Source organism: Coptis chinensis, chromosome 7 (assembly GCF_015680905.1).
Source record: "Coptis chinensis isolate HL-2020 chromosome 7, ASM1568090v1, whole genome shotgun sequence".
In the NCBI taxonomy this organism is placed as follows: Eukaryota; Viridiplantae; Streptophyta; class Magnoliopsida; order Ranunculales; family Ranunculaceae; genus Coptis; species Coptis chinensis.
In genome coordinates this window covers 22,343,391-22,356,633 of record NC_141462.1, presented here as the reverse complement: position 1 = coordinate 22,356,633, position 13,243 = coordinate 22,343,391, and the positions used below count along the sequence as shown (strand labels likewise).

General features: G+C 35.2%; 2 protein-coding genes across 5 annotated transcripts; one reads left to right on the top strand and one right to left on the bottom strand.

Moving 5' to 3' along the window:
• Positions 1 to 2,872: 2,872 nt before the first annotated feature.
• Positions 2,873 to 3,475, bottom strand: LOC147486634 (uncharacterized). Its single transcript, XM_086573796.1, has one exon. It carries the CDS (start codon positions 3,473 to 3,475, stop codon positions 2,873 to 2,875), a length of 603 nt encoding a protein of 200 aa, XP_086429922.1.
• Positions 3,476 to 3,835: 360 nt separating this feature from the next.
• On the top strand, positions 3,836 to 12,997 carry LOC147486633 (myosin heavy chain-like protein). Of its 4 annotated transcripts, none has more exons than XM_086569929.1 (15): positions 3,836 to 4,118; positions 4,198 to 4,291; positions 4,367 to 4,407; positions 4,477 to 4,566; positions 4,643 to 4,696; positions 5,377 to 5,454; positions 5,547 to 5,615; positions 5,706 to 5,861; positions 6,069 to 6,195; positions 6,297 to 6,334; positions 10,331 to 10,420; positions 10,547 to 10,651; positions 12,036 to 12,218; positions 12,467 to 12,576; positions 12,703 to 12,997. In XM_086569929.1, the coding sequence occupies exons 1-15, from the start codon at positions 4,083 to 4,085 to the stop codon at positions 12,776 to 12,778; spliced, it is 1,347 nt and encodes a 448-aa protein (XP_086426055.1). In that variant the 5' UTR covers positions 3,836 to 4,082; the 3' UTR covers positions 12,779 to 12,997. The 4 variants fall into 4 exon arrangements, with proteins under 4 accessions (XP_086426055.1, XP_086426053.1, XP_086426056.1 ...); XM_086569927.1 differs by having other exon boundaries at positions 6,297 to 6,343; XM_086569930.1 differs by having other exon boundaries at positions 4,042 to 4,118; positions 6,300 to 6,334.
• Positions 12,998 to 13,243: the final 246 nt, after the last annotated feature.

The following is a 13,243-nucleotide window of genomic DNA, read 5'->3' as shown; positions in this document are numbered from 1 at the left end:
GTCTAGTTGTTATTCCTAAACAACTTACTAAACCAAAATAACAAGAATTTTCCCTCACATGAGTATTATTAACTCCCCACAAAGGGAAAGTTTAGCTCATGATCCTTGGGCTAAAACTAAAATAAGTGTGGAATGTAAAAAGAGAGAGAGCAAAAAAAAGAAGTTATCTATTTATAAACTCACTTGCATGAAGAAGTGAGAATTTTTCAAGAGGAACACAATGTTTCCTCTATTAAAACTATTACAAGCTATTTTTTTCAAAACTAAAAACTAAATAAAAACTAAGGCTAAGGAATTAAAATAATATATGGTAAAGGAAAAGAAGTCAAGGGAGTAAATGGATTGTCCCCCTCTTGTTTTGTTTTCTTCTCCATTTGAGAGAAATCTCATTTCCTCCCACGTGAAACACCAAACTACATTTACTTCATTTTTAACCACCACATTAAAACAAACTGACACCTTGCCTTTTTTTCACTATTAACACCTAATCTAATTAATTACATGCAAGGTGTCAACTTTGCACCAATAATTTGGCATTTTTGTCTTGATATGCTCCATGATTGATGACTCATCAAATCTTGTGGGCCCGCATAGTGGGTCCACGTGCAGTCTAGTGGCGGTCCGGTCTTTTGGCAATTTTACAACTTCCCGCCTATGCGTAGAGTTCATCTCCCTGATTGTCTGAGCAGCTCACTTGCCGCATTCGGAGTCCTAGTTCAAGAGGTAGGAGCTTCGGAAGTTTGATGCTTCTGTGCGGATTTGTTGGGCTTTACATGGCTGATTTGGAAGAATTCATATATACGTCGTTCCCCGTGCTTTAACGCAGGTTTAACCAATATTTTCATGTTTACTGCGAATACCTGCAAAAGTACGAAAATATATTTATTTCATGATTATTAAACACATAATTAACCAAATTTATATGTCTCAATGGGGTTTCATATTACAGTTTTGGGTGTTTAACAGGTACTAATGCGGATGATACAATATCACGAGCTCGTACTATTTTTTTAACTGTTCAAAAGGAACATTTTAAATTTGAGCATTGTTATTGGATTTTAATTTTAAGTCCAAAATGGAATCATTTATATCAAGCTAGAAGTGATAGTAGTTCAAAAAAACATAGAACCGCTTCTAGTAATGATGTTAGTGGTGGCATCAGTGGTGGATCAACCGCTAACAATATTGGAATAGCCAATATTTCGTTATATGAAGAAAGTCAACCATCGAGGGAAGTGCCCGAATTAGAAAAAACGGCCAAAGGGAAGAAAGTTTAAGAAAAGAGATGTTGATGAAGTTGCGCACCAAATGGCACAAACTCTGGAGGAGGTCAGAGACAATCAACTTACAACTGCAAAATATATGCAAGAACAAACAGAACTAAAATGACAAATGTTCCTCTCAATGAAAAAGGAAAAAGAAGACGAAATATTGAGGCTTGAAACACAGAAAGAACAAGATATCATGATGCTTGATCTAAGCAAGTTTAGTGGTATTCAACTGACATTTTGGGAAGCTAAGCAAGCAGCTACCTATCGTAAGTGGGTTGAACAAGAACAAGGTATTCCTGCTGCTCCTTCTATTCCTAATTATCTAACCTCTTCTACTCCATACATTCCAACCCCTCCTAGTCCATACATTCCAACCCTTCCTAGTCCATACATTCCAACCCATCATTCTCAACAGTTTGGATCTTTTTCTTCTTCTGGATCAACAAACAATGCTAGTCAGTCTCGTGGTACGTGACCACGCTCTCCCAATCCATTTCTAAGGGATGAAAATGAAGAATATGAAGATGATGATTTTTAGTTATAATGTTTTTAATTCCAAGTATGTTGTAACGTTTTTAATTCCAAACATGTTGTAACATTTTTAATTCCAAGTATGTTGTAACGTTTTTAATTTCAAGTATGTGCAAATCTTATTCAACAAATCACAATCTTATTTAAACAAAACAAACTTGATAAAAGTACACTTAACAGAAAATACATAAAGCATACTTAAAAAACACAGTTAACAGAAAATTCAACTAAGACAAATCAAACTTAAACAAACTTGATGAAAGTACAGTTAACAGAAAATATAGAAATCACACTTAAAAAACACAGTTAACAAATTTAAACAAACTTATTAGTTGTTCTTTTGGTTGTGGCGTGCACCATAACGTGCCCAATGATGTTCAACCAGATCATTCTTCAATTGTTGATTAGTAGCTCTACAACGAATACTTAATGTCCTGGCTACCATGTTTTGCATAAACAGATGGTCATTACTCAGATCTCTCAACTTCATGCCGCAACCGTTCATCTGAAGGTGGTTTCCACTTTGGAAGTTGTACATTACGTTCATTCTCAACAATCATGTTGTGAAGTATAATACATGTCTTCATTATATGGGATAGAGCTCCTCTGTCCCACTGACGAGCAGGTCTGCTAACAATTGCAAATCTAGCCTGTAAAACACCAAAACCACATTCTACATCTTTACGAGCTGCTTCTTGCGCTTTTATAAAGTTAGTATCCATAGGAGTAGTAGGAGATGGGATTGTTTGAGTCAGTGTAGCCTATGGTCAATATATTCCATCAGTAAGGTAGTAGCCCATGTTGTAAGAATTGTTATTAACTTGATAAACACAAGCTGGAGCTGTTCCTCTGACTAAATTATCAAATAAATGAGAATTATCTAACACATTAAGATTATTACATGATCCAACCATTTCAAAGTATGTGTGCCAAAACCATAGCTCCTGGTCTACAACTGCTTCCAAAATCACAATCGCTTTTCTAGCATGGCCCAAATGAGTTCCATACCACGCAGTTGGACAATTTTTCCATACCCAGTGCATACAGTCTAAACTACCCAACATACCTGGTCAACCGCGTTCTTCACCTACTGTAAGCAAACGTGTTACATCTTCTTCCGTTGGGCTTCTCAGGTACTGTTCTTCAAAACAGTTGACAATTGCATTGTAGAAATGATGAAATGATTCTCGGGCCGTACTCTCAGCAAGTTTTATCCAGTGATCCATTGAATCAGTTGGACAGCCATAAGCAAGCATCTGTATTGCAGTTGTCATTTTTACCAAACCCGAAACCCCAGGTAAACCAAGAGCATCACAAGAATGCTTAAAATATGGATCAAAATTAGTGACAACTTCCAATATATTGTTAAAAAGTGGTCTTCTCATATGAAACCTACAACGAAACTTACCTGCTTTATAAGTTGGTCTATCAGTAAAATAATCAGCCACGAACCGTTCATGCGCACCAACACGATCGCGGTTAGTGTATTCTCTACCATCAACAGGTCTACCCCATTTTGGTACAGATAAAGCGTTGAAAGCCGAAATCATTGACGCCACTACAACTGCATCACTTTGCATTTGTTGAACGATTGCAGTATTTTCATCATCGTCGTCGAAAATTAGTTCACTTAATCTTTCGCACCAATTGCTATTATGATTACTAGAACCCATGACAAAATATAAAAAATTTGATTGATGAGAGGAGATGAAGAAATGATGGATGCTTCACCTGTGATTCATCTGTGATATGTAGCGTAGAAAGTGGAGGGAAACGATGGGCGCGAAAATGAGTTGACGCCATAAAAATGGAGGGAATTGATGGAAACAACTTGTGGAATATAAAAGAATGGGCGGGGACAACTTGATTAGCGTTTTTTGATCTCCTAAAAACACACAATGGAAAATAACAACGAAATGGATGCAATACTACCCCTGAGATTCGTTTTGATCTTTTTCATTTTGAATCTCCTAAAAAATTTTAACAAAGGAAAAGAAATAAAATGGGTGGGTCCAATGGAAAAAATAATTTTAAATGAGCTGATGATGCTCTAAAAAAAATAATCACCCCTAGAAATGAATAATTGATTGTTGCTCTAAAAGTCCCTAAGTCTTTTTTTCAACAAAAATTCGGGGCTTAGCTAAGCTGGGCCCCCAATGAACTTGGTTCCATGAAAGAATTTCCTTTCCATAGGCCTGAAAAACTGAATGTTGGGTGAGTTTATTTTCTTTTCCTTTCCATTAGTCCATGTCTCCCGCATGAAATAATTGTGTCTCCCGCATGGCGTCTCACCACGCAACTCTAGGCAGACGAACGGTACAAATTTCCTTCCCCTGATTTTATAGTTTATGGAATTATTATTTATTATTATTATTATTATTGTAAATTTTATTAGTTGGAAGAAATTCGTCAAAAAAGAGCGGCAGAAAGACTAAGCAAAGCATCATCAGGGCCTGATCTCCAATCTTCTTCCAATCCACTTCCGTCTTGTACGTCAATTTCATTATTAACTATTTCAATCTTTTTATCTCTACTATTAATAATGCTATTTTCTTATCTTGCAGTGGGAATCAATAGATCACAAAGTGGTGGCCAGCTCTCTGAGGTACAATTTCCTCATTTTCCGTTTCTAATTTTGACTTTTTAATTTTTTATTGTGGAACTTTGGTCACAGAGTGATATTAGTGGACTAGTATCACAAATTAAAATTCTTGAAAGGAGGAATATGGAATTGGAAGAAGAAAACAAGACTGTTATATCCAAGGTAATAATAATGCGACCCATTGGATATAAAACATATGACCATCAAGTTATGATTGTATTTGTTGGGTCTCTTTCAGCTTCAAGCAAAGGAAATTGAAAACGATGTGTTGCACAAGCGTTTGAATGACCTGGTAATATTCTTTTCTCGTGTATTATTTGTTAAATTGAAACTTAAATAGTGTTTTCACTATATTCTTTTAGAAAGTATGCCATAAAAGGTTCCCTAGGATGTTCAATAATTTCGTAAATCCTATCCTAATCCACATACGTGTTCTGCTAATCTTAGTATTGTTAGAGAGCCAATTAAGATAGAGAGAGAAACTCTTTTCACAGAATGGTAAAATGTTACAAGTGGTCTTTACTTACTCATTGTTAAAAGAGTAAAAGGCTAGACTACCCTACATGTGACATAACATAAGCTAATATGAACTACATATCATGTACTAATATTTGGGTACCCCAAGAATCCAAAATATGTAAGAGAATAGTACCAATCATAATCAGATGATCGTTTTTGTCCATTCTGCATGAACGAGTATTTTTGCTCATTGGGTCGGTTAAACGGAAATATTTCAGATGAAATAGTTCAGTATTCTCTTTTCATTGGGGATTGTGGGAAGAGAGAAAATATTTTTGCAGGTGGAATGCATTGAAGAACTGGTTCATGGTCCTTAATGTGTACTATTCTAGTAACTTGTATCAAATTTGGTATCTTACTTTTGTATTTTAATTTTCATTAAGAGAAAAGGAACAAGTCAGGAATAATAAGTGAGTTGGATAATTGTTTTCTTCTCTTTTCGGTAAATTGCAGGAGCAGAACAGTGTGCCCTCACTGAGGAAAGCTCTCCGGGATGTGGCCATGGAAAAAGATGCAGCAGTTACTGCACGGGTATGCATTGTCGTACTATTTGTTTTAGTTACCTTTCTGTCGTATTCATTTCATTCAGTGCTTTATCCATGATTATGATATTTACTATATAGGAGGATTTCTCAGCCCAGCTTCGGATGGTCAAAAAGAGATTGAAGGAGGCAGAAGAGGAACAATACAGAGTACGTAAGCTACTAACTTTTCTAAGTTTCAAACATTAGCTCAAAGATGTTTTGTCTATTTATGTACGTATTGTTATTCTTTTCCTGTAGACTGAGGAAGATGCAGCAGCTTTGAGAGCAGAATTAAATTCTTTACAGCAACAAGCAATAATGAATCCACTTGGTGGCATCTCTTCTATGGGTATCTCACAAGATCATTTCCAAAGCATGGAAAAAGAGTTGGCCAATTTGAAATCTGAGTTGCAGGTTGGAACTTGTTATTGTTAATTTGTTATCATCTTTTTTCTTTTCAATTATTATTTAATTAATTGTTTTGTTATTATTATTTATATTTATGATCATTAATAGATTTATAATTATGGTCATTTTATTAGATTATTGTTATCACTATTGTTGTTACTCCTTCTGATGTTACTCTTCTGATTGTATTTTACGCATCTTATTATATAATAGCAAGTGAAGCTACTGCAGCAGCAGGAGCAACGAATATTAGCAGAGGAGCAATCCAGGAATTCGTTGCTTATTGTTGAAAAGCAAGAGTTGGAAGAAAGACTTGCAGCTTTATCAAAAAAGACCTCAGGTGTCTTCTTACTAGACAATACACAAGCTTTGGATTTTAGTATTATTTTGGAGAAAACCATTTTTCTTAAAGTTCCTAAGTGACTTCCTCTTGTGGTATAGAAGCTATGGATGAAGCTGCTAACAAGGAACTTTCGAAGGTAAAAGATGTACGCCTTGTCCTACCATTATATTCTTTGTTGAGAATTTTCTATGTTCTCTCCACTAGCTTGGTATAGTAATATTAGACTACTGGTTTAACTTTGAAGAATTCTTAATTGTTGATTGATATGAAGAGTTAGTGACAAGTAATGGTAGACACTTTTACTTTCCTTCCGCTTCCGCTCTCCCCCCCCCCAAACCAAAAAAATTAAAATAAATTATTTGCTATAACAGTTAGTAGCAGTTTATGCAATTTTGTAGAACTCATATGTGAGAAAGTTACCTGTAGTAATATGTGGATTGATGTATGTTTCCTTTTAGACCATATATTATGGATCTCTCATGTGGTATTAGTGAAATCCATGTATCCTTCCATTGCCTAGAGCAATTCTTAATGGTGTGTGATAGATGGAGAAGACTCCTAAAGATATAAGAATTTCCAAAGAACACAATTTCATTAAGGGTGTTTTGTATCTTTTCCACCATTCTTGGTAGGAAAATCAATCGGGAAATATCAGAGTTTATCTCCCTCTGATATTCTCCACTCCCTCTCGAATGTACCACTTTGCCTCATATATCTACTACTTTTTTCTCCTTTATTATAAGGGATTTGGTGGGTTTTTCGAAAATTCAAATTTCCACTAAATCAAATGCTGTTTGAGATTGGATAATTGCGTATTATGCGTTCTCATGGTAGAAGGACTAAGGAAGCTTGATAAGTTTTTGGAGAGGTATGAGGTCATACCCTGAAAGAACTAATTCTTGCCTGTGTAAAAGGTTTTAGAGAAGAATTGAGTGAACCATTGGGGTTGAATTTTGATCAAATGGTGCTGTCGTGCTGAAGAATCGAAGGGATTCTGGATTAAGGAGGTATATATGGCTTGGAGAAATCATCTTAGTAAGTGGCACTGGGATCAATCTTGCAACTAGATCAATCAATTGGCCAGCATCAGAGTAGAAAAAATTCATACATAAAGACATTTTATACTTGACATAAATTAAGAAATTTATTGACTGTCTTTGGTTTAGACAGAGGTTAGCATATGCGAACAAATTCCAAATGAAACCTTTAGCTGATGGAAAAGAGTTGTACCTTTTGTTTGAGGCGACTATGGCATCTGAGATATTGCATGTCGGTACTTCAGCTATTGTACCCCAAGACCTTGATGCAAACCCTCTTGAAATTGTGCTAAGGGAATGTAGCCCCCTTAATGCTGTTAGAGAGGCATCAATACATGATTCCTACTATTCCGATGTGGGCTTCACTCAGGATCAAGGTACCCAGCCTAGCGGATCTCATGGGGAGTATGGAGGGTATACCACTACTGGCAGCTCACATAGCTCAAAGAAGCGCAAAAGAAGTGTAGGCACCATCTGAGGTACACGAACTGGTTGATTTGATAAAGGGTCGGTTTTCAAATCCGAAAAGTAAAAGGAGGCTGATAAGGCGAAAATAGATGTTGAGAAAGCTGAGATGGAAGCATTTTCTTAGGTTCAGTGCTTGAATGTTCTCAATCGGAAAAGGAATTTTGTGACCTACCAATGGATGTGTATTATAGTATTATATAGCCATCATGAAGTTTTACAAGAATGCTGAATATAGGATGGTTTTTATGCACTTTGAGGGGTGGAAGATAAGATGTTCTTCCTTAGGGGAATAGCAAACTTATGGTTTGCATTTGACATTTGGATTATTATTATTGATATATGACTTTTAGAGCTTCTTTTGATTGTTGGGTTATTATGGTTGCTTTTGGTCCTGTTTTGGTACTTAATTTGCTATGGTTTTACCAGTTTTTATTACATTGACATGGTTGTTTGACTTGTTAAACGCGATATTTTTTATATTTTGTGGAGATGTCAACAATATGTGTACCTTTTGCTTATTCAAGTATGTTTGAGAAACATGCTTATAAAGTTCCCATTCTCCATCATGAAATCTCTACGGTAGAGGGACTAGCAATGAAATCTATGGATGCATGTTTGGAGGAGGTGGAAGGGGACCCCGATCAACAAGCTGGACTTGTATAAGAGAGGAGTTGACCGAAACATAATCTGAATCCTATAGCTCTAAAGGGTTGATGAGATTATGAAAATACGGGGGTTATGATGGCTTTTAATTGTTATGGTTGTGAATGTTATGGATACTCTTTGTTGACATCTGGATTATATGCATTGGTAGTTTGTATCAGCGTAGATTTACATTGTCACGGTTGTTGAACTTGATAATCTAAAATTTTGTTTAATAGTAGAGATGTCAATACCCAATAGCTATGATGCACGGATACAGGTATGGGTACCGATACGGCGACACTAGTACGGGGTACGATACAACTTTTTTGAAATATTAGGATATTGGTATGGCCTATGGGTATGGCTAATTAATATGAATATTTAGTGTGTGTATATATATATATACAGTCATTCTCTAAAAAGTAGCTACTTAAGTTAACTTAAAATAAGTACTCAAGTAAAACTTCACCTAGAAAATGAATTAAAACTAATTTTTGGTGGTTATGAAGCACTCACCATAAATATCTTCTTCACAAAATTTCAACTCATTTGGAAACCTCTAACATTGATAAAAATTATTGTCATCTTTAAAAAGAAATCTAAAGGTAAAAAAATGTCGAGTTTTTGCAATCAAAGTTTGCTAATGTTAGAGGTTTCCAAATGAGCTGAAATTTTGTAGAGATAATATTAATGTTGAGTATATCATATCCACAAAAAATTAGGGTTGAATTTATTTTCTAGGTGAAGTTTTACTTGCGTACTTATTTTAAGTTAACTTAAGTAGTTACTTTTTAGAGAATAACTATTCTGAAAATTATGTTAGTAGTTCTTTGAGTAAAGTTGGTCAGGAACATGTGAAAAGCTATTATAACACATGTCAAAGTCAATACAGCTTGAAGCCTCAAGAACAATTTACATTTTAATGGGGTAGAACTATCGGATCAGGTCTATTTCAGGGATTCCAGTACCCTAGAAGTATCCAGTACCCGTATCAGTATCATACCTGACTGATACGGGTGCAATGACATTTTAGGAGTATCCGTGCATCATAGCCCAATAGATAATTTTGGATCATTTTGGAGACTTTGTTAAGAAGATGCACAAGGGCAAGTCGTAATGTAACCTCTTATCTGGTTAGTACATAAAGGTATTTAGCAGTGACATTTATGTCCATCACAGAGACAAAACAGTCATTCACACTATGTTTACTTGTAAAATGTATTGACGCATGTCAACTGAGAAAAGAAACGTGAGGTTAATAGAAAGTGGAGCTGTTTTGGGATATGATCGTATAGACCCATATTAGAAATATCAAATATCATAACACGTAGAAATTCCATTTCAAAATTATCAATGAATATAGAATGACCTTTTTTTTACATTGAATTGTTATTATTCTTTTTAACATATTGGATTTACAAATATGCACGAAGTGTGTGCATAATTACTAGTAAGAAGTTAAAAAGAAACAGTCATACCTATTGTAAGAGCCGAAGAGGTTACCAAAGGAACAAACTAACAGCTTTATGGAGCCTCTTTACATTGAATTGTTATTATTCTTTTTAACAGATTGGATTTACAAATATGCACGACGTGTGTGCATAATTACTAGTAAGAAGTTAAAAAGAAACAGTCATACCTATTGTAAGAGCCGAAGAGGTTACCAAAGGAACAAACTAACAGCTTTATGGAGCCTCTTTACATTGAATTGTTATTATTCTTTTTAACAGATTGGATTTACAAATATGCACGACGTGTGTGCATAATTACTAGTAAGAAGTTAAAAAGAAACAGTCATACCTATTGTAAGAGCCGAAGAGGTTACCAAAGGAACAAACTAACAGCTTTATGGAACCTCCTACAAGTGCATATCTCACAAGCACTTTATGTACCCAATACTCCTTAACTCAATAAAGTAGATGTGGTCTAAAGTACAGGAATGTCGAGGAATCTTATGTTCTTTTGTCTTAATATCTTTGCAGGAAGACAAGGATAGACTTGAGAAACAATTGCATGATATGGCAGTCATGGTTGAGAGACTGGAAAATAGTCGTCAGAAACTTCTGATGGAGGTATTTTTATTTTTCCCCTTTTAGGCTTGTACAAAGTCTTACTAATGCATATTCAATTCCCTTGTGAAGATTTGTATGATATGTTGACCGTCCTAAGAAAAGTTATTTTTGTAATTGTGGTGGCAGATCGACTCACAATCTTCGGAGATAGAGAGGCTTTTTGAGGAAAATTATAATATCTCGGCCTCTTATGAAGAAGCAACGGCAGTGGTGGTACAATGGCAGAACCAGGTATTTTTCACAGCTTCAAGTCGGAAAGAGAAAAATGTTTGTTATATTGATCATATTTACAATTAGAAAAATATGTGTATTGACATCCTTTGCTTCCTCCAACATGTACGATTGTACGAAGAGCAGTAAAACTAGATGACCTACTTAAAAAGAATTAGATTATAATCAATATAGCTACAAAATAACAATATTTTCCTAATCAAATCATAGCTACCCACTTGAAAAGAAACAGATCCTAACTCTTTGAAAACCTTAACCAAAATAATAAAAAATGATGTTTATACCAATGAGCATCTCATATGCGTTGAACCTCTTTCACCGAGCTTGCAAAACCTCAGTTGAACTGGAAAATCAAATTTCTAAACATTTTGTAGTTTCAGTTGCTATTAGGTATAACATGGACCCAAACTCTTGTGAATCGGATTTCTTTTAGCGTAGAATTATGAGTTTCTATTTGATGCAATTTTGTAGTGTCTGATTAAATTGACGTAAGGAGTGAATGAAATCAATGAATATGATCTCTTACAGTATTGTTATTACCTTTTGATTGCACAAATTGTTCTTTTTCATATTTAAAGATGCTTTAAATGAAAGAGGCCAAACAAATTAGGACAAGACAAATTTCCACTTATTTATTTATTGAGTTTCTCCATTTTGAATTCTGTTTTTTGTCAATGGAAGATATATTCATTTCCAAGAAAAGCTTACAACTTAAGGATGGTATGCTTGCTTTAGCAAGCTAAAAGTACATCCTACCGAGACAAAATATGACGACCCTGATTACCTTATATTTATTTGATTCGTCCACCAAGAAAAAGGTGAATTATGAGCTCAACCAATAAAGGAAGGCACGTCCTCTTTTAATGGACAAACTTTTGTTTGGTCGCAAAAGGTGAAAAAGGTGAAAACTTTTGTTTGTGATAGTTATTGCGTGCCACCGATTGGGCTTATTTCATGAATGCGTTGGACTGTAACCTTGGTAGGCTATACTATCTTTGTGTCAGGAACCTCTCTTTAATGATGATACTCTTTGGAATGTACAGTATGTAACTTTTAACAGTTTAATCCCAGAGGTAGGGGTCTGCCTTAGCCCCAGAAATTTTTAATAGTAATAGACTAATAATAACAAAATAAAAAGTGGTTGCTGTTTCTTCTCTGTGATACTGTGATTGCCTCTAAGGATGAAGAGGTTCCAACCACATCTGGTGTAAGTGCATTTTGAGGTAGCATAGGTGTGCAGATCAAGAACTTCAAGGAAGAGAAATTGGTAACAATTATTGGTCCTCTGTAATATATGGCAACCTGTAATAATAACCCCTTCAGTTTGTTAAATGCCATTGTAGGCTTTACTACATAAAATAAGTACAGTTAGTTTCTTTTTCAGGTCAAAGACTGTCTTAGGCAGAATGAAGAACTCCGTGGTTTACTGGATAAATTAAGAACTGAAAAGACTAGCATACTACCTATGGGTAACGCAGAGGTCCAGTCAAGATTTTTTGAAGCTGAGAAAGATCGTGGAAATGTTGTAGGTGCTAAAGTTTACACAGATGAATATTTGTTACTTGAGGTAAGTACTGGATAAAACTATAATTTTTATCCTTATCAATTTTGATGTTTTATTAGATTTTTCTCAAAATAGGGTTAATTTGATGTTTCCTAGAATTTATAACATACCCCGAAAGACTCTCTTCCTTCCCCTGCTTTAACCACACAAATTTGACGTACAGTGCTTCTGTCCCATTTTGTGAATCTGTGTAACTCAAAACGTCAATAGTAATAACTTTCAGTATACATTTTTGTGTGGTATTTTTGTAGGGGCAACTTGCAAAAGAACAAGGTAGAGCAGAGGAACTTTCTGCTGAGGTCATGAAGCTTTCTGCACAACTCCAACACGCTGTTCAAGCATATAATGGCCTTGCACGCATGTAATCTATCAAGAATCTCTGGGTTTTTATATACATTTAGTTTGCTTATTCTATTAATGTCACAGCTTTGTGCGTGCATTTTGGCTCTCTAATCTATATTTAATAAGATGCAATTGTTTATTGCAGGTATAAACCTGTATTTCGAAACATTGAGAGCAGCCTCATGAAAATGAAGCAGGATGGCTCTGTAACAGTCCAGTGAATGGTGATAAATTATACTGGTTTTGGCGTCTAGATTTGTCATCCAGGGGATCTCCACACTGATTACAGAATTACTTGTAGAACATGTTTTACCTGTTGGATATTTGTTTTCTTTTGATCGTATCTTGAACAAAAAAAAGTAAAAGTGCTATGGATTTTCACTAATTTATTATGCGAACAGATATTCTTTTCAATCAACATAGAGGTATTCTCTTGTAAACAGATAGTCCTGTGCGAAGTCTGGATAATTTGGTCTTCTGGAGCTGTAAGCTTGAAAATAGCGGAACACAGTTCAAAATTGGCACAACCCTAAAGCTAATACCGCTTGTGTAGTTTCATCTTCCTACTTCTTTCCGGCTTTCTGGAGAAGTAACTAGTACGTACAACTGTGCACGTCCTCTTCTGGAAGTATTTTGGGCATGGGTTTTTGGTGAATTATAATTACTGTGTACTCGATCAATTAATT